Below are 21,936 nucleotides of genomic sequence, written 5' to 3'. Positions count from 1 at the left end.
GCTCCGCATTAGTGCTGGCGTACCGAGCTCCACTAAATGTCAAATCAAGCAGCAATTTCACGCGCGTCTGACGTCAACAAGGGCGAAGGAAAATAAACTTCGCGCACACTTCGGGAGAAACCATTTTCGCCAACGCCGTTTTTTTCTCCTTCCGCGTAGAGAGGAGGAGAGCCCGCTGATATAGGCATGCTCAGCTGAAGCGTCCTGCAGCCTCTGACGCTGGGCGCAGGCGAACTGCGACGGCCGCGCCAAACGAGCTCCAGGTAAGACATATGCATTTGAAATGACATCCGAACGCGTCGCGCCTTTTAACGACCGAATATACACCTATGCAACCGGCCCGTGCATGCATGTATTTTTTTCCATTAACAAGCAGTATAACGCGGGCGGTATTTTCCACCTAATGCAAAAGATAAACACACTCAAGCAAAAGACGCATCAGCGAATGGTGCGGAGAGCTGAAAAAAAAAAAAAACGCATCCCGCACCTTGCGTTTGCCGGTGCGAGTCTAGGCCATTTATGTGTTTATGTTGCTATGGGAGGATATGTAAAAAAATGAAATGGGATTATGACAGCGTATTTTCCCCACTCAGTTTGGGCAATGTGATTCCTGTACCTGCGGCGCCGCGTAACGTTACGCCTGTGTTTTCGTGGCGTTTTTGACTTTTCGAATCATTCCTGAGCGGCCTGTTTGATGTATACTGTGGCACACACTGCAGTATGGCTTTGCCAGCATAGCACGTTTGTGCTGCTGATGCTGCTGCTGGTGCTGATGCTGATGCTGTAGGTCATATTACGCGCTTGTGCGCCGCGTTGATGCTCATCAGGAGCTGCGTGTGTTTGTGGCGCAGTGGAGATGTTCAGCGAAATGAAATAAGTGAGAGGTGGAAATTGCATTTGAGTTGGGCTTCTTGCTCTAATATTAACATCCTCTCCCATAGGGTAGGGAATGCTTGGTGCGTTTGGGTGTTACTCTGCTTTACCCATTCCACCCCACCTCTCTCTCTCTCTCTCTCTCTCTCTCTTTCTCTTTCTCTCTCTGTCGCTCTCTCTGCTCCAAGTTCTTAATTAATTCTGGTACACACATGATAATAATTGAACCGTCTCTATTCGGCTCCTATTAAATGCTGTATTCTGTAAAAAGTGACGGAGGAGTGATTTTATCACCTGCTCGTGTGCTGACGGAAGCTACCTGTGTGCCCTACACTACAGCATCGAGCTGGCCTGCTCCTTAGAGACAGAGGATCGTTTTATTGCTCTTTTTACAGCTTTGAGATTTTCACGTGTTCGGGTTTTTATCCTTAAAGTGAGATTAAGGTAAACATATTTGGCTTGTTGACCATGATGGAGGGCTCAAGACTCAAATCCAGCTCTAAATAGACCTTCTGGACTTCTTAATTAATGAACGCTGTGATAGAAGTGGAGGTGGAAGAAAGTGAACTTTCATTTAAAAACTCCATTGGTTCACGTTTGAACTTTGCCGCAGATGTTTTTCCTAAAATTAGACGGAGAGCATTGCCGGGGATATGAGTTTAGAATTAGAAATAGAATAGCTCAAATAATTAAATCCTGGTAGAATTTGATGAGAAATATTTGAGAATGTTTCATTGCAGTTTGGAGGCAAATATAAAGACAGTTTGTGAAACTGGTGAGGAGATGCACGTGAGATCTAAGGAGAAAAATCAGGGTTCCTAAAAGCACAACTCTACTTAAAATGAATATTCTGACATCATTTACTCTCTTAGCAAACTCCCATGACGTTCTTTCTTGTGTGGAACATGAAAGCAGATGGTTAGACATAATGATAGTTTTAGTCACCATTCACTTACATTGCATTTTTTGTGATACAGTGAAAGTAAATGGTGACTGAGATTGTCATTGTGCTCGCTTTGCATTTTATGAAAGAAAGTCATACAGGTTGAAAACAACGTGGTGACAGGATTTAAATTTTTAAGGTGAACTGTCCCTTTAAGCAAAAATCTGAATTTGGTCTTTATTTAAGAAACACTAACAATATTAAAACATTACATTGTGATTTGTCTTTCTTGAAGTGTGTGTACATGATAAAGTTTGCGTGTATTATCTGACACATATCTAATCTGCTGTTGCCATGATGATCGGCATGCATCTTTATGTTTTGAATATGTTTTTAGTATTGATGTAATGCAGATCTGCAGTAAAAAAATACATAATAATTAATTAAAAAGTCATTAAATTTTGCTGAATGTGCAGTTGTAGTGATCTAAAGTTTTTTAGTGATCAATGTTAAATGAAGGATAAATTGTAAGACAGCAAAAATGTACATGGTAACATTTTTAATGCATTTGTGATGTAATGCATATTTACAGAAGGAAATACCTTATATTAATTCATCAGAATTCTGCTGGATATGCAATATTTTGTCACATCACCTTTCAGCTTTTGAAGTTTTTTAATGATCAATGTGAAATGAAAGATACATTGTAAGACAAAAAAACAAACATATGTACATGCAAACATGCGTTTGCATTTCTGATGCAATGCACATACATACACGTACATGTGCTAGTGAGCAAACTGATATCTTAGTGTGACACAGAAGAGTTGAAAATGACAAGATTAGATAAATGATGTCAGATCAGTGTTTTGTGAAGTCCCCCTCTGGGATACAGTCAATGGCTGTAATTATGAACCTCCATTCCAGTGGTGATGCTGTGACACTCTCATATTCAATCAACATGAGGCAGCAACACCCCTTTTTCTACCCAGCAACACCGATGTGCTATCATTGACAGCAGCTGTCATGGTCAAATCACACTTTGACTAGTGCCGTCTCTCTTCCCCGATCCCTGTGAGTGAATAGGGAGCACTACTTCGCGGTGTGATACGATCAACCTGCGTTGGTACCTGCATTCGCACTGGCATTGTTGAGAATGCAGTATTGGAGGGAGGTGGCTAGTTTAACTGTGTCACAGGCAGTTCAAGTGCGAGAGCTGTGTATCAAACAGCCTTGTTTGGTTTTTCACTCTTTATTTAGTTTTACTCAGAATTGTGCTGTAGTTTACAGCTGATTCAGACTCAGAGGAACATGATTGGCTGCTCACAGTGATGATGTCACTCCTATACCACACCAATCAGAGTTGCAGCTGGCAGGGGAAATGCAATATCCTCAACCTCACTGTAATTTCAACCCCATATTTCACACATTTACATTGGTTATTAAAGCATCAGTGGTTTTAACGGTCCTGCAATGCGATAACCGACCCACAGAGAGGTTTTCAGACTGCTAGCGGAAACAAACTGAAAAAAGTATGTATATTTTATGCGTGCCTTTTTTTTTGTTTGTTTCATTAGACGGTGTAATGCATACACTGGTTACTGGTTATATCATGCAGCTGATGCGCAGAAACTCTTGCACATGTTTTGCACAGAGGTCATTCAGAGGTCAGGTGTGTGTGTGTGTGTGTGTGTTGACAACAACAACAACACAAAAAGTGCAGAGATGGTAAGCAGGCTCCTGACTAGTTAGAGAAGGATCTAGCCAAAGCCTCAAGCATAGCTGGCGGTATTGCATGGCTCACTGTGAATGCAACCTGACCGAATGCCACTCATCAAATCGGTCTGAGCATTACTCAAGAAAACAAGATAGTGTTTAGGCAAACACACTCACACACACACAAGCGCACGCACATGCAAACATGCACTCAGAGCTGCTACAGAGCATGAGTCAAGGTCATTGTCTCTCTTTTTCTTTTAACCTAGTTCAAGGTCAAGTTAAGGTCACTGTGGGGATCAAAGGTTAATGCTAGGTTACATTCAGGTGTGGTTCAGCTATTTTAAATTGCCAAGGAAACACAGTTTTGCTTTCTCAGCAATGCAGATAAAGTGTTTCCAGATGACTGTTTGTTGAACAGTTATTCAAACTTAAACTCAGCTATTAGTATTTGTTGATTTGCAAGAATATATGTCGTCTGTAATCTTTGCTATTTAATATGCATGTAAGTTATTTTATAATTCAAAGCTGAAAATAAAACAGATTTTTTTTAATTTTTTTGCTTTAATTTTTTTAAAAGTCTTTCTACCTCAAAATTTCATGTTTCATTCAATGTGTTACTTGCTGTTTATTTGTAATTATTTGTGACAATTATTTGTATTTGTGCATTTGCAATTAGTGAGTCAAAATTGTTTCAAAGTAATAACTATACTTAAATATTAATTATAATAATTATCCATAAATAATAACGATTCTGCATTGTAGGCTATTACTAAGTAGGAAAATTAGACACACGCACACACACACACACACACACACATATATATATATATATATATATATATATATATATTGATAGATATATAGATAGATAATTGTTTATTTAATAAATTATTTATTAATTAATTAATTTATTTTAAATGCACAAGTCCTTGTCTTGGTACAGACACTTGTCTTGGTTCACTTTCAATTTTTCATGTTTTTTTTTTTTCAGAATACCTTTTTGAAAGCGTTATTTTTATAATTGCATTCAGTGTTGTTAATGGTGCAGAAATGCTTTAAACTTTAGTAGCAAAAATGGTGTTTCAGTAAGTAGATTTATTTGTATGGATTTTCTGTTTGAAAGAGTCAGTTCACTTTGATTTAGCTACTAATTTGCATTGTCACTCCAAAAAAACATTTTTTATATTTTAATGCTTTAGTTGAAATATATGTAGGTAAATACTGTGGTTTATGCTTTGTGAATTAATTTATGATTCAGTGAATCAGTTCAAAAACTATTTATTTGCATTGTCATTCAAAAAACACAGAAGTGTCTGTGCTGTTTCTCATATTTTGATGCATTTTAGTAAATTTATATAGATAAGTATTGCTGTTTATGATTTGTGAACCATTAGTGACTCTATGTTTAAATGAATCAGTTGAAAATGTTGATTCAATTATTAATTTGCGTTGTGATTTAAAAAACAGTGTCTGTGTCGTTCTTCATAATTGAAAACATTTTATATATGAAAATATTGATGTTTATGATTTGTGAACCAGTAGTCTGTTTCGATGAATCAGTTTAAAATTTTGATTCAAATATTCATTTGCATTGTCATAAAAAAAATGTAAAATTTTTCATATTTAAAAAATACCTTAGTGCATATATATATATATATATATATATATATATATATATTTTTTTTTTTTAATATATATATATATATATATAGGTAAATTTGGTTGTATTCCTATATAAGTGTATGTACAGTCAGTCCTGTTGTTCATTCAGTGAGAAACAGCAAGAAAAACATGCCTTGATCATTTTGCTTCTGTATTTTACTTGCATTGAACATTTTAAATCTGCTTGGCAACAGCGACTCTGGTTCCTCTATATGTTGAGTATCATAAAAAAAAACTGAAAAAATATCACGCAGGCCCAGATAATGGCTGTGAAATGGGAGCAGAGTATCACATTGACTTTAAGCTGCACCTCTGAGTTTGCGCTTGAAGATTTTGTGCATTGGTTATATAATAACCTGACAGGGTGTGGCCGCATCAGATAAAGAATAAATACTGTATGTAGCTTTAAAGTTTCATGTGCTCAACCAAGAAGATGGTTAGGTCTCTGCAGAGCAGATGGTTATTGTTTTAGAGTGTAATGTTCTCTCTATCTCTCTCTGTCTCTCTTATTCTCCAGTGATGGCCTCTGCTGAGCAGCTGTGTCCCCGCCTGCTGCACCAGCACTGCCCATAGGCCACACACACACACACACTTACACACGCCTTTGGGCTCCCTTTCCAACTCTGTCCATACACACACACACACACACACACACACATCATGTACAGTGTGGAGGACCTGCTGATCTCTCATGGATACAAACTGCCCAGGAGCGGCCCTGCCTCCTCCTCTTCCTCTGCGCCTTATGACAATCGAAACAACGAATGTCGTCGTGATAATGTAGAGAACCGGCCTGCTGGAGGTGGAGGTGGTGGAGGAACTCTGAATGGATTTGGGACAACGGAGGGGGGAGCAGAAGCAGGCACGGGGGTGTACAGGCCGGCGCCCGTGAAAGCTTACCCAGAGAACAACAACAACATTAATGAGGGCCATGAAAGAATTCAGCGGAGATTGGAGGTGCCTGTTGCTTTTCTTGGTGACCTGCAACCTCTGGGTGACTCTCTAGCTACGGACAGTGGGTAAGTGTGCACTGTTAAGTGCAATTTTTTTTTGAAACAAGGTGTTTCGTGTAAATAAGTTTTTTAAGGGATGTTCACACCAAAGATAACTATTAAATTTTATTTATGGAATCACTTTCCACACAATTTTTTTAGCCAGTCAGAATATACCTGAGCATTTAAAGCGACAAATGACATCATTGCAGTGCACTTATAAATACAGAACATTATCAACCACTGGTGTTGAGAATATTGTTATCTTTATAGTTATTGTTTTTGATGTGAATGGCCCTTTGGATTTAATTTAATTGCAATTTGTTAAAGCAGATTTTGGTCATTGTGAACAATAAATTTAAATCAGCAATTAAATAATCAAATTTGTTGCCTTTTAAATGTGTACGTATCACATCAATTTCTTATGTGATTCAGTACTAATAATTAAAAATATATATTTTCCACTGTTAAAATGGATTTGTAAACTTTATGTAGGCCATACAGTTAGCCTAGGCTTACATCGTACTAGTGTGTTGCTAGCTTCATTCAGTGCGCAAGTAGACACTTCACTCTCACTGTATCTATGTTTTTGGATGGTCAGATGAAATATTCATAACCCATAAATATGTCACCACAAGAGAGGGTCTGTACTACTTACTATTGGAGAAAGTGTAAGGGTCAACTTGGATCACGTGTGCCTTGATAACCAATCACATTACAGCCTTGACGTTATTGAATTTCAGTTCAGAGTTGTGCGACACTCAATCGCCTTTTACGGATACCATAGGAATGAATGGAAAGTGTCGTAAGCTAAATCCCACCTGTCGCAAAAAGTCAGTGACTTCTGTTATAAAACAGCATTTTTTTTCAGTGTAAACTCTAAAAATAGTTCAATCCAAAAGTATTGTTTAGTATAAAACATGTTGAAAATTAGCCGATAGGCTATCGATTCATTAAATGATAAGCTGTTTGCTCTAAAAGGCTGTTTATAAAGCATAGTGAAGCCCTTTCTCCATTGACATCCATTCAAAGAAAACGGCCTCTGGTCTCCTTTCCCAAACCGGAAGTGTTAGCTTTAGCTGTTACGCTTTTTTGGCTAAAGGTTGCAGGCTTGCCTTCTATTGGTTTTGGTGAGTCACTCTATTGAATCGTCAAAAAAGGTCAATGTAAATTGGTTTGTGGTTCATTTTGAATCATTCAGAAAGTTCACTCACACACTGCATCGTTTGGAGCTTTTACCATAAACAGTAATGCGTTAAAACTTGGAGAACAATAAGAGCTTTGGATTAATTGATTTACCAATAGAAAGAAAACCTGTCTCTGAAGTGGTGAAGAAGATTTTTTTTAAGATTTACAGCTCCATGTGTTTGTAAATGACATGCTCAATGAAGCACTCACAAACATAAAGTATGATCAACAACTGTGTGAAATAATCTGTATCAAATATCCATGCCGCTAGCCATTTCAAAAATTGATGGTGATCATGACTGGTGAACACTGAACTTGGCAAATGTGGTCAAGATATATGTAGCCTAAAAAAACAAACATCAAAACATCTAACATTTCTTTTACAGACTGCAAGGCATCTGCTTAATTTAAATATTGAACAATATTTAATATTGTATTCAATTGAAACTAATAAAGGAAATCTTTTTTGTTGGAAATTTTGCAAGTTATTTATTTTGAACTCACATTCATTATTTCGGATGGAATGACCTATCCATTATTATGGCCCATAATGTGTTGTAACAAAAACAGTGGTCCTAAAAAGTGTCTTGGCGTGTTTGCCACAATTAAAAAAGTGTATAAATATGACTTCATTAGGTAACAAAATATCAAACAAAGTGGTATTTGCATGCAACAATGCTAGAGATTTTCTGAGCCATTTTTGCATTTTAAGCAGTGCCCGCAGTGATGTTTAGTTGATGTTCACATAGGTATAGTTCATCACATTAACTGCACCTTGTTTTGAGACCTGAAATCTGGGTGGGCGTCATGCCACATGTGCTGCTTTTGAATGTGTGAGGTGAATTTTAATGGAAAAATCAAATGTTAAACACAACTTTCTTCTAGCACACCTTGAACTGTTAAACTGAATCTTAGACTGTCCTAATACAAACCAATTACAATGGACTTTATCCATATTTCATGTTGTAGCCTAATCCATTCCACTGTGATTTTATCACAAAAATCTAGACTCTCTGTCCACATTGATGTACTGTAACATGAAAGGAATCGGCCATGTGAATGTAATCACATCTATAACTTGCCCTGGGGTGCATTTTGAGTGTGCGTAAAGTGACAGTTAATGAACATCTGAGTTATGCACAACACAAACCTTTTTTATTAACAAAAGTGTTTTATTTGTCATTACGTTAACAGATTAAATTTCATTCTAATTTTGCCTAGTTATGTCTCAATTATAGGTTGACCTATCCTGGATTTGGTCAAAATATCACTATTTTTTATTTATATATTGAATGTAACATTTTACATTTTATTATTTACATGCCCTGCAACTTATCACATCATATCTGTGTGAATGTGTAGATTCAGCTAAAACTATAATTGTTATGTGAACAAGTTAGTAATTATAATGCTTGAACTCTCACAAACCATTTCATATTACACATAGCATGAACCCATATGGTGTTAGAGCCATACTTGTTTCCTTGACTATATGAATATACTTTTATTTTATTTACCTGTGACCTAATCTTTTTGTTTCATTAAAGTTGCGATTTCTGAATGCAGTTTAAAAAAAAAAAACTAACAACAAACTTCTACATTCATCAGTGATCTATATTTGTCTCTGTTGCTAGGTTCTATGATGCTCCCAGCCTGACGTTCTCGGAACATGCAGATGAGCGAGATATTTCATTCTGGAGAAGGAGGGGGCAGGACTTCAGTGCTCTATTGGACTATGCTGATCCCAGGGAACTCAGAGTGTCTGGAGGATTGTGGCGAGGTCCAGTATTAGCTGTTGAGGAGCTGAGGGCTGAGAGGCCACTGGCACGCTGGGAGGAAGGCCCATGGATACGGGAACCTATAGACTCAGGCCCAGAGACTCTACGTGTGACTGGAGAGAGAAAATGCCAGAGCCTGGGAACAGAGGAGTGGCGCCCTGCAGTGGGCTTGGGCCGGCAACTTTCAGATGGGGAGGCTGAACATTGGTCTCAGGAGCAGCAACACCGTCTGCGACCAGCAGAGGGCAATGTGTCCGCCACAGTGCGAGCCAAGTCCCAGTCGCTCCCTCGAGTTCTTTCCCCAGAAGATCCCCACTATGGAGAACTGCCTCAAACTGGTGCCCCAAATCACCCCCCTACACAAAGAAGCAGCAGCTCTGCTCCATATGGTCGATACCACAGTGAATGGCCAGCAGGGGAAAGGTGGAGTGGTCAGACGCAAAGTCATGCTCCTTCTGCAGTTGTACCAAAGCCACGGTTCAGCCGCCCTGTCAAGCCCCCGTCCTATGAGACTCACCAGCAAAACAGGGGGAGCTGGGAAACGTTGTCCTCTGAACCTGTGTCCAAACCCAGAGACCGCTCAGTGTGCTTCTCTCAGAGTTTTGAACCACTCAGAGACCGGTCTGGTTGTTATTCTCAGAGTGCAGAGCCTCTAAGAGATCGGTCCATTTGCTTTTCACAGAGTGCAGAACCAATTCGAGACCGCATGCTGAGCCACTCTCAAAGTGCTGAACCACTAAGAGACAGATTTGTCAGTCATTCACAGAGTGCGGAACTACTGCGCGATCGTTTTTTCAGCCACTCGCATAGTGCCGACCTTTTACGGGACCGATCCCTTTGTTACTCTCAGAGCTCAGAACTGCTACGAGACCGGTCCATTTGTTACTCCCAAAGTGCAGAGCTCCTGAGACCAGAATCATATAGGACAGATCTATTTTACCATGAACTGACTGGTATGGAGCCCCCTGGTTACATCCCACCCCCTTCCTACAGGAGATTCCTGCCACCCAGGAGTGGACAGAACTACCGAGCGGATTCTGCTCTTGTAAGATGGAAACGTGAGCCTGTGAGTGCGGAGATGGGCCAGTGGTTTTCCAGGACTTCAGGATTGTCATGGTCAGAACGACGTGAAGACAGGAGCATGGCAGTAGTTCCAAGAAGGCCTGTGCATCCAGGGCCTGTCGTACCTAGCCGTCCAGGACTTGTGCAGTATGTCCCATTTGAAGACCCGCGTATCAGGCACGTCTCAGGGGGGCCCTGTGGAAACTCGCTCACAGACGCGGACAAGATCCGACATGTCAACAAAGAGCTTCCCTGCGCTGCAACTTTAGGACAATCCACACATGATAGTGCCTTTCTCCCTTCACAGGGACCGAGTCTTAGCACGGACACCAACAAACCGGCTCTAACTGAACAGGAGAACACTAACCGCTGGCACAAGGGGATGAACAAAGGCAGTGAAACTGTAGCACCTGACCAGAGCTGTGCCAAGTACCCCCCAGCCTTTCAGCTCAGACCCCTACAACCAATCATTAAAACAGACAGAAATACAGATCAACAGACTAGAGCAGACAGAATCACTGACCCAGCCAAGGTTGAGAGAGTAATAGAGCCGGTCAAACTTGAGAGAGGTGCTGAACAGACAAAAACAGACCAAGTCAAAGTAACAGAGCAAGTGAAACCAGATCGAGGTACAGACCTGATCAAATTAGATAAGCCTACAGAACAAGTAAAGCCAGACAGGTTTACAGACAAACAAGTCAAGGTGGAAAGATTAACTGACCAGATACAAGTAGACAGAATCCCAGATCAAGTCAAAGCCGACAGGTATACGGACAAACAAATTAAGCCTGAGGTCAAGGCAGAGAAAATCCCTGAAAAGCCCATAAAAGCAGACAGAATTTCAGACAAGCAAAGTAAAGCTGAACGACTCTTAGAGAAGCACTTGAAGATCGATAGAATTTTAGAAAAACAACTTAAAGCAGATAAACTGTTAGAAAAACAGTGTAAATCTACAGACAAGTTGATTAAGGGTGACAAGCAGGCTAAAGGAGATAGCAGTACAGACCAGATCAAATCTGAGAAGATCACTGACAAGTCTGGAAAGGCTGACAAATCCATGGATAAAGGTTCTTCAGAGAGTGTTTCAACTGTGAAGACAGAACCAGTCCAGGAACCCGAGAAAAAGAGCGTGAAAAAGAAACTCAGTGAGACTATCTTCTGCCTTGTCTCTGTGCCACTTTCGCAGTCCAGTGCAAAATCTCGAGATCAAAACAACAACGAAGAGAAAGAACCAGACTCTCCTCCAATTCCTCCTCCTCCTCCACCAAGTTCCTCCAGCGAAAACAGCAACACCCTCGGCTCCCTGCCAAACCAAAGCCTCAAAAGCACATCCACCACCTCCACTGACTTAGAGCTACAAGCACTCACACTTGGCAGTGGGACCAGTAGCATAGCCACAAGGAGAGCTCATCGCAGAAGGAACTCACGCTCTAGGATCATTAAGCCAAATCCACATGATGAGCTCAGACGGTATTCTGGGGCTTGGCCAGGGGACCAGTACCGTGATCAGGAGACCCAAACGAGCCCTGAGCCCACAAAGAGCAATGCAATTCAAGGCCCCGCCAATACAGAAGCACAAGATGCTCCTGCTGCCCCAGAGGTAACAGCTCCTGCTGAGACTACATCGGTGGCTCCAGGGGCTGCCCCAGGGGCCATTGGGACTTCGTCAGCTCCACCGGCTCCATCGGTTCCATCGGTTCCATCAGTTCCACCAACCCCAGCAGCTCCACCAGCTTCAGGAGCTCCTGACCCCAGCACCCCTTACGGGTATCCCATGAAGGGCCAGAAAAGCCTAAAACCATCCAGCAACAGTGCTTTTTCACGGACAGGTACCTTCTCCAAGAGCACAGGTTCTCACAGACCTCCATTACATCCCCCGCCACACCCTCCACCCCCACCTCCAAACCAACCTCCATCTCAACCTCCTCCTCCTCCACCAACACAGCCCCCGGCTCAGTCCCCACCATCAGATCTGACTGAAGAAGCAAAGTCAGCCACAGGTCCAAACCCAGATTCATTTGGCCAGTTCTTGCTGAAGCCAGTGAGCCGACGGCCGTGGGATGCCATCGAGGATCTTGAGACCATCAATAAAGAGGCGCAAGACCAAGCAGGTAAACGCCCCAGCGTGGACCAGTGCATTGAGGATCTTAATGAGGCCTACAAGGATATCCTGGAGCTCAGCACTGCCAGCAATAACCTTCCCAACCGCTCCTCCATGCAAATCCCTGACCGCATCAAGTCCAGGTTATCTTCAGAGCCACTTGGAATTCCTGCAACTGCTCTTCGGCCAAGCTTGGTGCCAGGAAGTGACCCAGAATACCGGGAGGTGAAGAGTGCCTTTTCCCGACCATCAACTGGGAAGAGTGTGAGCTTCAGCAAACAGCTGAGAGAGGAGATTTGTCCTGCTCCTCCCCCACCAGAACCGGGCTTCAGAGATTACAAAACAGTCATGTCCCAGATAACCCAACGCAAAGCCTGCAGATCAGTGAAGCTGGATATTCCAGCTCCCAAAGAGACCCAAAGAGATGATGATTTGACTGCACAAACCTCCTCCACCTCTTCCATGTCAGCCGAGGTCCCGTGGGCAGACAGACAACCCATGCAAGATGCGTCCACTCTAACCAGCCCCCCAGACTATGAGCACATCTGTCAAACTCTCCAAATGGCCCGTGAATCTGGTGCTGTTAGCCGAGCTTCTATAAAATCCAAACCGGGAAGTGCCATGAGTATTGAAACCCCACAGCATGTGCCCATACCTGGTAGGCCTCCTGTAGACTCTGAGCAGCCATGTTGTTCTTCAGCATTAGAAGGGAGACAGGAGCCAATGCCATTATTCAGGGAGGAAAGGAGCTCAGGCTTTAGAAGGGTAACAAGCCACACTAACAGGTTCCTTAATAACAGGGGTGTGCTCTGTAGCCTTGCAACCGGAAAGCCTGTCGGTGACAAAGCAGGTTTAGAGGCTAACCCAGAGGTACCTGCTGACTGGCAGATGCAGCTTTCATTAGCTGAAAAGCATATTGCTACTCTGATCACAGGAGAGGGTTCAGCAGAGAACTTTGATGAGTCAAACAAGGTTAAAGGTGATCAAGACATTCCTGGCAGTGAGTCAGTTGAGAATGAAGTGAGCAACATTTTAGCCGCTGAAATGAAAGACGATCCTGCCAATGCTGAGCAGAAACATTCTGAAGTAAAAAAGACAGAAACAGAGCCAACAGAGAGACCTGAAAGCCAACAACCTGAAGTGACAGAGAAAGTGAATGAAGAGGAAACTTCTAGGGAAATGGTGCAAACAGAGCCAGAGAAATGCGAGCAGAAAGACCTTGTTACTGAAGGAACAGAGCAAAGTAATGATACAACCTCAGAGGCAAAGAAAGAACCAAATGTGATCTTGAGGGCAAATAAGGCTGCAATGTGGACTCATTCAGGTTTAGATTCAGAGCTACGTCCTGAATTTCCACCAGATCACCTTCCCCTTTCTGTACTTCCTACCACGAATCGTAGATTATCTCTAGGGTTGGATTGGGAGAGGGCTGGGTGGGAAGGGGAAAGTTTGGGCCAAGGTGGATTCTGGTCCAGAGAGAGGCGGTCCCTTGATGCAGAGAGATGGGGTATTGGTGGAGAGAGATGGGATTTAGACAATGACAGACAGGAAGGAGGTGGTGAAAAACGGGGTCTGGGGGGTTGGCGTGGGTGTGGGATTGATGGGCAAGGCACAGATGATTCAGACTGGGAATTAGATAAAAATACCCAAGACACTGGCGAAAAAGAGGCAGATTCAGACACAAAACAGAAAACACTTAAGCCTGAGCAGGGTCTCGATGAAGATCACAGCAGTCCAGTCTCTAGCACTGATCAAATGGAAAGACATAAAAAACAAGTTGTTGTTAGCCAAGGCATTGATAAGGGCCGGAGTCAAGGTCCAGGTGAAGTTCAGGTGTCAAGTGTAGATAGACGGAGCCGTGGACTTTCCCAAAGAATAGAGGCTCTTTTTACAGCCCCGCCCGGGCATGGCTCAGAGGAGAGACTTGCCCGCATGAGAGAGGTGGACACTGTCTCACGAATGAGACGCCTTAGCCTCCGTAGCTCAGACTCTTGGGATGGACTACATGGGGTGGGAAGGTGGGGAGAGTATGGATGGGAAGAGGATTGCCCCCTTCCTGGGCCGCAGGATTCTTCAAACATTGCAAAGGCAGGGGATAAAGAAGGCAGTGCCCACCCTGCAGTCACCAGTGAAACTAAAGAAACAAAAGACGACCAGGCAACCCTAAAAGGTGAGAAACTGTTACAGCAGCATTTGTATTTAGCAGACTGTGGGTAGCTTTTGATAGCAGAATTCGATGGTGACACTGACATTTGTACAATATAGTGTTTGAGAAAGTCCCACTCTGTACCTTGATTTCAAAATGAAATGTGCATCTAATATGTTTAATATGCCATTTATTCTGCTTTTGACTAATATATATTAATTACATTGACTGTTATTACCAAGAGTGATATAGTTTAAAGAAATGTTTGAGAATAGCACATTTATGTCCTAAAAACAAGTCCTGGTTGCACTTATGCCGAATGGCCACCAGAGGGAGTCCATCCTCCTAAATTTCAGTTCACGAGTTACCTGCCAGATTTGACTCATAATTTAACCCAGTCATCAATCATTGATTATTGTTAGAATTTTTCACAAAGAACAATTTGCTGTGATTTGAACCCAGCATATTTGAATTTGTGATGAATTCTTTTTTAGCTTATTTACGTTACGTACATGCACTAATGTACACAGTGATTCAGCTGTTTACATTATGTATTTCTCCTCTTTTTCAGAGTCACAGGAGCCCAGCCAGGTGGAGAGGTCGTAGCTGAACCCTAGAGGTCATGGGTCATCCAACTAAGGGCCAGCCTCCAGCACTGTGACCTGGCTGTCTGTTAAATGCCTTCATCCTCATATGCTATTGAAACATCCTCAGACATTGACACACACATATACACACATATATACACAACATTAGACACAAACACACTGAGCGATGCATCTCTCTCTAATACACACGTCTGTGCATTAACACACACAAACTGACACACAAACACTCAAAGTCATTGTCATGTATGCAGACGCTCACGTGCATTCAGAACACATTTAAACACCTCACCACACTGAGACATCTGAAATGGCCTTCTACTCCGACAAGAGCATTGTGTATCAACTCCACTCCACGCCCACTCAGTTCCAGCTCTGCTGGCTTTCTAAGTGTTGCTGTTCCACTGCCAGAAGGAGGTTCCCAACAATGCCCCACCCCCCTTCATTGGTTCTTTAAAGTTCTCATCATGCCCCATTTTTTATTAATTTCTTGCCCTTGTCATACATCGTTCCCCTGCAATTTCTGTAAAAGTTGGTTCGTTGGACTTTATCTGGTGCGTTACTCAGAAAAAAACAACATACTGTCTTTTGTAAAAGAAAAAAATATTGACTGTTTAAAAGGTATTACAGAACAATCGATGAAGTTTAAAACCAGCTACAATCTCTTATACGTCCTACCCCTTGCAAACAACCTCATAACCTCAAATCATCCTCACAACTTTCCTTCCTCGCATCTTTGCATGTTCCTTCCCTCAATCAATTTTTTAAAAGACCTAAGTCTTCTCATTAACCTGTCATTACACTAACCTTGTGTACATATTATTCATTTCTCCTTCGTCTAGACAGTGTTATCTCTGCGCACCAATGTTTTGCTAATAACTGGCAATATAGCTGTTTGTGTAAGTCCTCATGACACTTACAATATCATCCCACCGGAATTAACAACGTCCTGTCTCTTTATTCAAGGTCTTGTGCTACACTTCTTAATTAGTATGACCACAATTGATTTACACCTTAACCACTCCTTATTTATTGAGTTAATGATGTCTCCCAACTCACTGATATCATCCCACACTTAGCATACACTCTTAAAAATAAAGGTTCTTTATTGATATCAATAGTTCCATGAAGAACCTTTACCATCCATGGAACTTTTACATTCTTTAGATTTTTTAAATGTTCGTCACACTATAAAATAATGGTTCTTTTAAGAACTGTTCCAAAATGTACCAAATGTTTCTTTTATGGCATTGCTGCAGAAACCCCCTTTTCGAACTTATATTTTTAAGAGTGTGCATTTGTGTTCTAGCATTCTTGCTGAAATGCACTGCTTTAATTCTGCACTTTAAGCTAACCATATCATAATACCATGTCCTAACCATGTGCGTTTACAGTATACTTGCAAGGTTTTAATTTTTCATATTTCACCCCAAAATCAAATGAAAAAAAAGTTATTGGTAAAAAATCAATCCGTACACACTTGCACCGCCAACTTAAATTCTGGCAATAGAGACGGTAAAAGTGGGTGGGTTCAATATCATTGGTCTTCAAAAGTGGATGGGTCCTGTCCCACCCACATTCAATGGTTCCGACGCCCATGCACAATACATTACAATAACAGCAATGAGAAAAAAAAAAAAATGAACAGTTCAGTGCAATAGCTATATGTACGAATATGACCAGTTATTTGTGCCGTCATCACCCGGATGTTGATAGTGTGCATGCACATTTGCGTTACCCAAAGTCATTGCTGGCTAACTATGGTAGTAAGTTCAATTGAACTCTTTTGGTAATGACGAAACTTGCGACCATAGTTGTTTTTTGCATCTCTGAACAGCACACATTGCTAACTGTGTTTAAACATTGCCAGTTTAAACATTCAAGAGCCTGTGAGAAGATTTGTGTCTGCGCTCATCCGAAGCGCGCAAACCCGCGTCTCATAGCACGGAGATAAATTGAATTCTCTTTCAAGTCTTGTGCTTGAATGGACATATTCACACACAAATTATCTCAACATACCCATCTTGATGACTATCCTAGCAGACATAAGCTGCGTTTCTACTACCCTTCAAATTGCGCAAATTGATCAATGCTTGTGATTATGTTTGAAACGGCTCTCCGTGCTATATCTGTAAAGATACACACATATGCCTCCTTCAATTAAATGTAGCCAAAATCACACCAAAATCTGTTGCCATGACTTATCGCGAGAGGAAAAAAAAATGCTTTAGTCGCATAACATCGGTTAATGGAAACGGCGTTATTCCGCAATACTTCTTTATCTACATTGATAAAATATTGCCAAAGTTTTGCTCAAATCTGTATTGGAAACGCACCTATAGTCGGATGAACATACGGTATTAGTGTACTGGAACCGTGCTGGAAAAGTGACAGCACTTTTTTAATATTAATCAAACAACAAAGACAAGGTAAACACTGACAGCTCTTGTCTCAGTAGCTTTTGTAACTTTAATAAGGATTTATCTTTAATTTATACAGTCAAAAATGCAATGTTAATTTACATTTGATGTCTTTATTCATTTTCTGTACCTAAAAACTCATGTTAGGCTTACCTAAAAACCTGAAAAGCTCTGTTAGGCTGATGATACACGGAGCAACTTTTTGAGCAATGTGGCTAGACAACTTTGGGCAATGTTGTCGTTAGTCTCAGCCTCAGACGTCACTCCCACGGAACAATGGCTAAACGTCTGATGCATATGGCACACTCAAAGTCGTCATCGGATTGGTTAAATTATACAGGATTTCTGGGAGATGTCTGTGTCGGATTCTTTAATGTTCCGCCTGGAAATAAAGATCCCCAAGCAAGTCCCCAAGCAACATTGCTCAAAAAAAAGTTGCCCTGTGTGTCATCAGCCTAATTTTAACTTGGTCTATTGTATTTATTTGTGTTGTTGCTTATAGTTAGATTATTTGTTCTTATTTTCTATATTTTTATTGGACAGTATAGTCCTGTTTCCCTAAACATAGCATGTACTGAAACTGTGATACAAACTGAACCGTGAATAATTTGGACTGTTACACCCTTAGTAGAGAGAGAGAGATTTTGGGATGACATATGAACTGGCCATTTCTTCATAAAAGAAGCCCTTGCTTTTAATTCTTGTTTATCTTTATCACATCCTACCTGGTTGGGACACGGTATAATAACTTTCTCCATGTTCAAGCAGCACCGTGCATGAGCCATCTGAGTCACCCCCTTAAAATCCACCTCCCAAATCCATCAGTCCATCAAGAAACCAGTCCATGGGGGCAGCCTCTACCCCATCCTCCCCAGTGAGTGTCGGTCCCGGCAGCCTTTCCTCTGTCGACATCATGGAACTCTCTTGTCGTTTGTTGGAACATGTGGTCCGCTTGTGGAGTGCTTTCAAAGGGTGCGGTCGCCCCTGTGTCCAATGTGGTTCTGTTTGAGCAGACATGAATGTTTTGTAAACGCTTTTTATATTGTTTTTTGACTTTACCAAAACCAGTATGGCAGTTTTACGAGAACTGTTCTATTTATTCCTTTTTGTTTCTTCTTCTTCTTTATGTTTATGTGTCACCTGAGCTGTTCTGCTCCAAATCAGGAGTTCCACGCGAGGCGGTAGAAGACGCTCAATGGCTCTGAACTGTTTTCATTTTCCGACGAATCGATCAAAGAAACCGTATCGCTCTTGGTTCGAACCCATAGTGCCCTATTACCAGAACTTTTCAGCACACTGTAACGTACGTCCCTGAGTGTGAAGAGCTTTGTATCGATTAAAACCAGTGGTGTAATGCAGGTCAAACGGAGACCTGGGTTGGATGAGCGTTTCAGTATTTGATGTATCAACTTTAAAAAGCACCTTGTTAAACCTATTTTTATCGTGATTGGATTCAAAGAGAATTTTTAGCTATCGAGTGGCCTTTTTGAAACACACCAGTAACGATAAGCCTAAGGAGTTACTTTGAAACACCACCAAAACGTTTGATATCTCAAGTGTCGAAATGTGCATCATGTTTTGAATGTTTGTCTGATATATCAAATACCTTAAATGATGTTGTGTGACCCAGGTTTCACGCAGGTGCGACTCCGAATTAGGGAACTATTTTCAGGCGATGCAGACTTTTAAAAAAACAGGGTCCAAACGCGAACACAAAGACGCACGTTAGCTACTGTAATGTTGCGTGTCTATACCCTAAACCCTAAACCCCAGGTAACTTCGGGAAGCAATAAATGCTCACGAGCGTTTTGGTGAACTAAAGCTAAATGTGTACAGATAATGTTAACGGTTATAGGTAGATGGTTGCAAAGTAGAGGACAGCTCTAGATATGTAATGATTTGGATTAGTTTAGCTGAAAGATACTCTATGGTAATGTGTGATATGTATGGAACAATTTTAGGAAAAATGAAACTTCTAAGATACCATATGCTATGGAATGGAGAGATACTTTATGACATCATAATGCATGAAAGCTTGAGCAATATTGTCCAACACAGAAGCTCATTGGCTGTAGAAAATCTGGGAAGCGGGATGTACTTGTGTTAAAGCGTCATCTGTTCAAACGTCACTCACAGAAAAGCGTTTAAAGTTGCGTGCAAGCGTGTGAATGAGCGTGTGCGCGCGTGCATGTGTGTGTTCGCTTGCTTTTTCCCTGTCATAGTGCCATCCATGTGATTTTAAAACCAACAACAACAACAACAAAAAAAGGCATTTCACTGAATACTTATTTTTGTTATCATTGAAATTGTTAACCAGTCTGCATAATGTATAAAATAAAAGTATATTTTAAATATTTTAAAAGATATTTTGTATTTAACCATAATAATTAATTTCTTCGCTCTTGGATCAAGTTGGCAGTATTATGTTGCTGTATAGAATGATAAGAAAATTCTATAATTTTCTAGTGCTTAAAGAAAATAAAGGAAAAAAATAATAATTTAAAGTGAGAGACCTGCAGCATGTCCCGTTTTGGCTTCTCGAAGTTTAGGGGCTCTCATTGTGAACATTGGACATGATGAATTACAGGATTTTGCTTTTTGAGCTCGTAGTAAATGCTGCGGCCCACGGTTGATATTTGATGCTTTGTATAGTTGTAATGCTCATTCGATTTACATAAACATCAAATAACGAATTTAGTGGCTCCATTCACAGCTGCCTAGAAACTTGTTACAGCAAAGTGCATACAACGAGGAAACTGCAACATTAAAAGTGACTTTGTTTGATCTTGATCTCCGTTCAAAGCTAAATGTGGCCTTATTTTATTTGAGCATTTGTACGTCTTCCATTCAGAATCATGTACTGTTATCATCATGAGCTCGTTTTTCTATGAAGAAATGAAAAAGAAGACAATAAGTAAACAGTCTTTAGATCACACGCAGCCAAATATTTCTTTCTTTCTTTGCAAGTACGATAAGCTAACGTTTGGATCGAAAGTAAGATGTGTAGCACACTGACAGGATCTGTTCCCTATTTCACTGAAAAAGGCCATAACTGTTATATGATTTCAAGCTGTTTTCATGAACTATGTAGCATTTTTGCCATTGTAGCATTCAATGTGAAAAAGCCACTGAGCCGTACTGTTTTGATTTTCATTTGTAACGGGAGTCGTAATGATAACACTGTCTGTATTTGAAAACACAAGCTGTTGCATTTTCATGCCAAGAGTGTCATCGGTTACATTTTTAATGCTTATTTTGTATCATTGGACATTTCTGGATATCATGGTTTGCATTTGCATACATAATTTTTTGGTTCCATGTTTGTAAATGTTTTAGGCATTTGAAATGTAAATATGTGACATAAGGATAAAAAAAATCAAATTTAATAAACATTTTCTACAATTTAATTGCTGTGATTATATCCCTAAATAAGATCTGTATAACTGTGTTCGGAGTTGGTTAACCCTCTTTATTGAAGTTCATAGTTTGCATATGTTGAATAAGGCAAAAGCAAATTAATATGCAATTAATATATTTAAATTTATAACTTTTAAATAATGTAATTTACTTTCTAGTATTGCTCTACTTAAGTGTATCATACATTTTGTGTATTTTTTGCAATGATTTCATGGGTTGAAATTTTTATTTAATTGTGACTGACATTTTATATTAAAAAAAAAAATATTTTTACTGTTTAGTTTGCACATTTGTGCAGAGGAATGGTATATTTAAAAAACCTTAGACAATAATTATAAATGCTGTTTAACATAACATTAAGCACCTCAAACAATCAAAAAATAGATCTTTCTGTCAAGTGAGTTTGCAAAACATGTCAAAATTGGCACGAAGTAGCACAAACTCATTTTTTAAGCAATGCATTTCACAAAAAGTAGTCTGTTGGGGTTCAGGTCATAAGACAATGTATTATTGAAAGTTACTCCAGGTATTTTGATACTTTGTGATTATAGTGTGTACATTTTAAAAGTGCAATATATAAATATAGTCTATAAATGCAGTGTGTGCCTGTCCATGTGTTACTGAAAAGAGAAAAAATCGAGATGGACGTCCTCCAAATCTCTTAGAGCATGCTGGGAGGATTTTAGGTCTCATTCATAAAATGCTCTACTGGCCTGATACATTCATGAAATGTTGTGCCAACGTTGTGATCCATTGATAATAAGTTTTGCCAGCATTTGGGTCCAACTGGCAGCTCAGTGTGGGAGTCTGGCTGGAGAAAAGTGCTAAAATCACCAACATTACACAGACACACACTCTCCCACTTTCTCAGACTTGCATGGTTCTCTCTAGTGAAACTGTGTTTGTAGCTATAGTTATCCAAACACAGAGCCAAGATGTCATGTCAAATTCAATTTTTATTGTAACTATGGACCACGTTAACAAGAGTGATGTTAAGTTTTCACCATGAATCTTACACTGGTGATGTACCTGAAAGAAAACAGATTTCACAGTAAATTATCAAATTTTCAGCAGTTGGAAAAAAAGTGTT

At 40.4% G+C, this 21,936-nt stretch overlaps 1 protein-coding gene across 1 annotated transcript; it reads left to right on the top strand.

The window, feature by feature from the left end:
- On the top strand, window positions 1-20,836 carry LOC127181991 (uncharacterized). Its single transcript, XM_051137054.1, has 4 exons — window positions 1-263; window positions 5,655-6,156; window positions 8,952-14,428; window positions 14,976-20,836. The coding sequence occupies exons 2-4, from the start codon at window positions 5,798-5,800 to the stop codon at window positions 15,008-15,010; spliced, it is 5,871 nt and encodes a 1,956-aa protein (XP_050993011.1). The 5' UTR covers window positions 1-263; window positions 5,655-5,797; the 3' UTR covers window positions 15,011-20,836.
- Window positions 20,837-21,936: the final 1,100 nt, after the last annotated feature.

This window comes from Labeo rohita, chromosome 2 (assembly GCF_022985175.1).
Source record: "Labeo rohita strain BAU-BD-2019 chromosome 2, IGBB_LRoh.1.0, whole genome shotgun sequence".
Classification (NCBI taxonomy): domain Eukaryota; kingdom Metazoa; phylum Chordata; class Actinopteri; order Cypriniformes; family Cyprinidae; genus Labeo; species Labeo rohita.
The sequence above is the reverse complement of the archived record's forward strand: the minus strand, read 5'-3'. Positions and strand labels throughout refer to the sequence as shown.

Coding starts and splice junctions, on each gene's coding strand:
- LOC127181991 (XM_051137054.1), top strand. CDS start 5,798: ATGTACAGTGTGGAGGACCTGCTGATCTCTCATGGATACAAACTGCCC. Junction 6,157..8,951: donor TCTCTAGCTACGGACAGTGG/GTAAGTGTGCAC, acceptor CTCTGTTGCTAG/GTTCTATGATGCTCCCAGCC. Junction 14,429..14,975: donor CGACCAGGCAACCCTAAAAG/GTGAGAAACTGT, acceptor CCTCTTTTTCAG/AGTCACAGGAGCCCAGCCAG.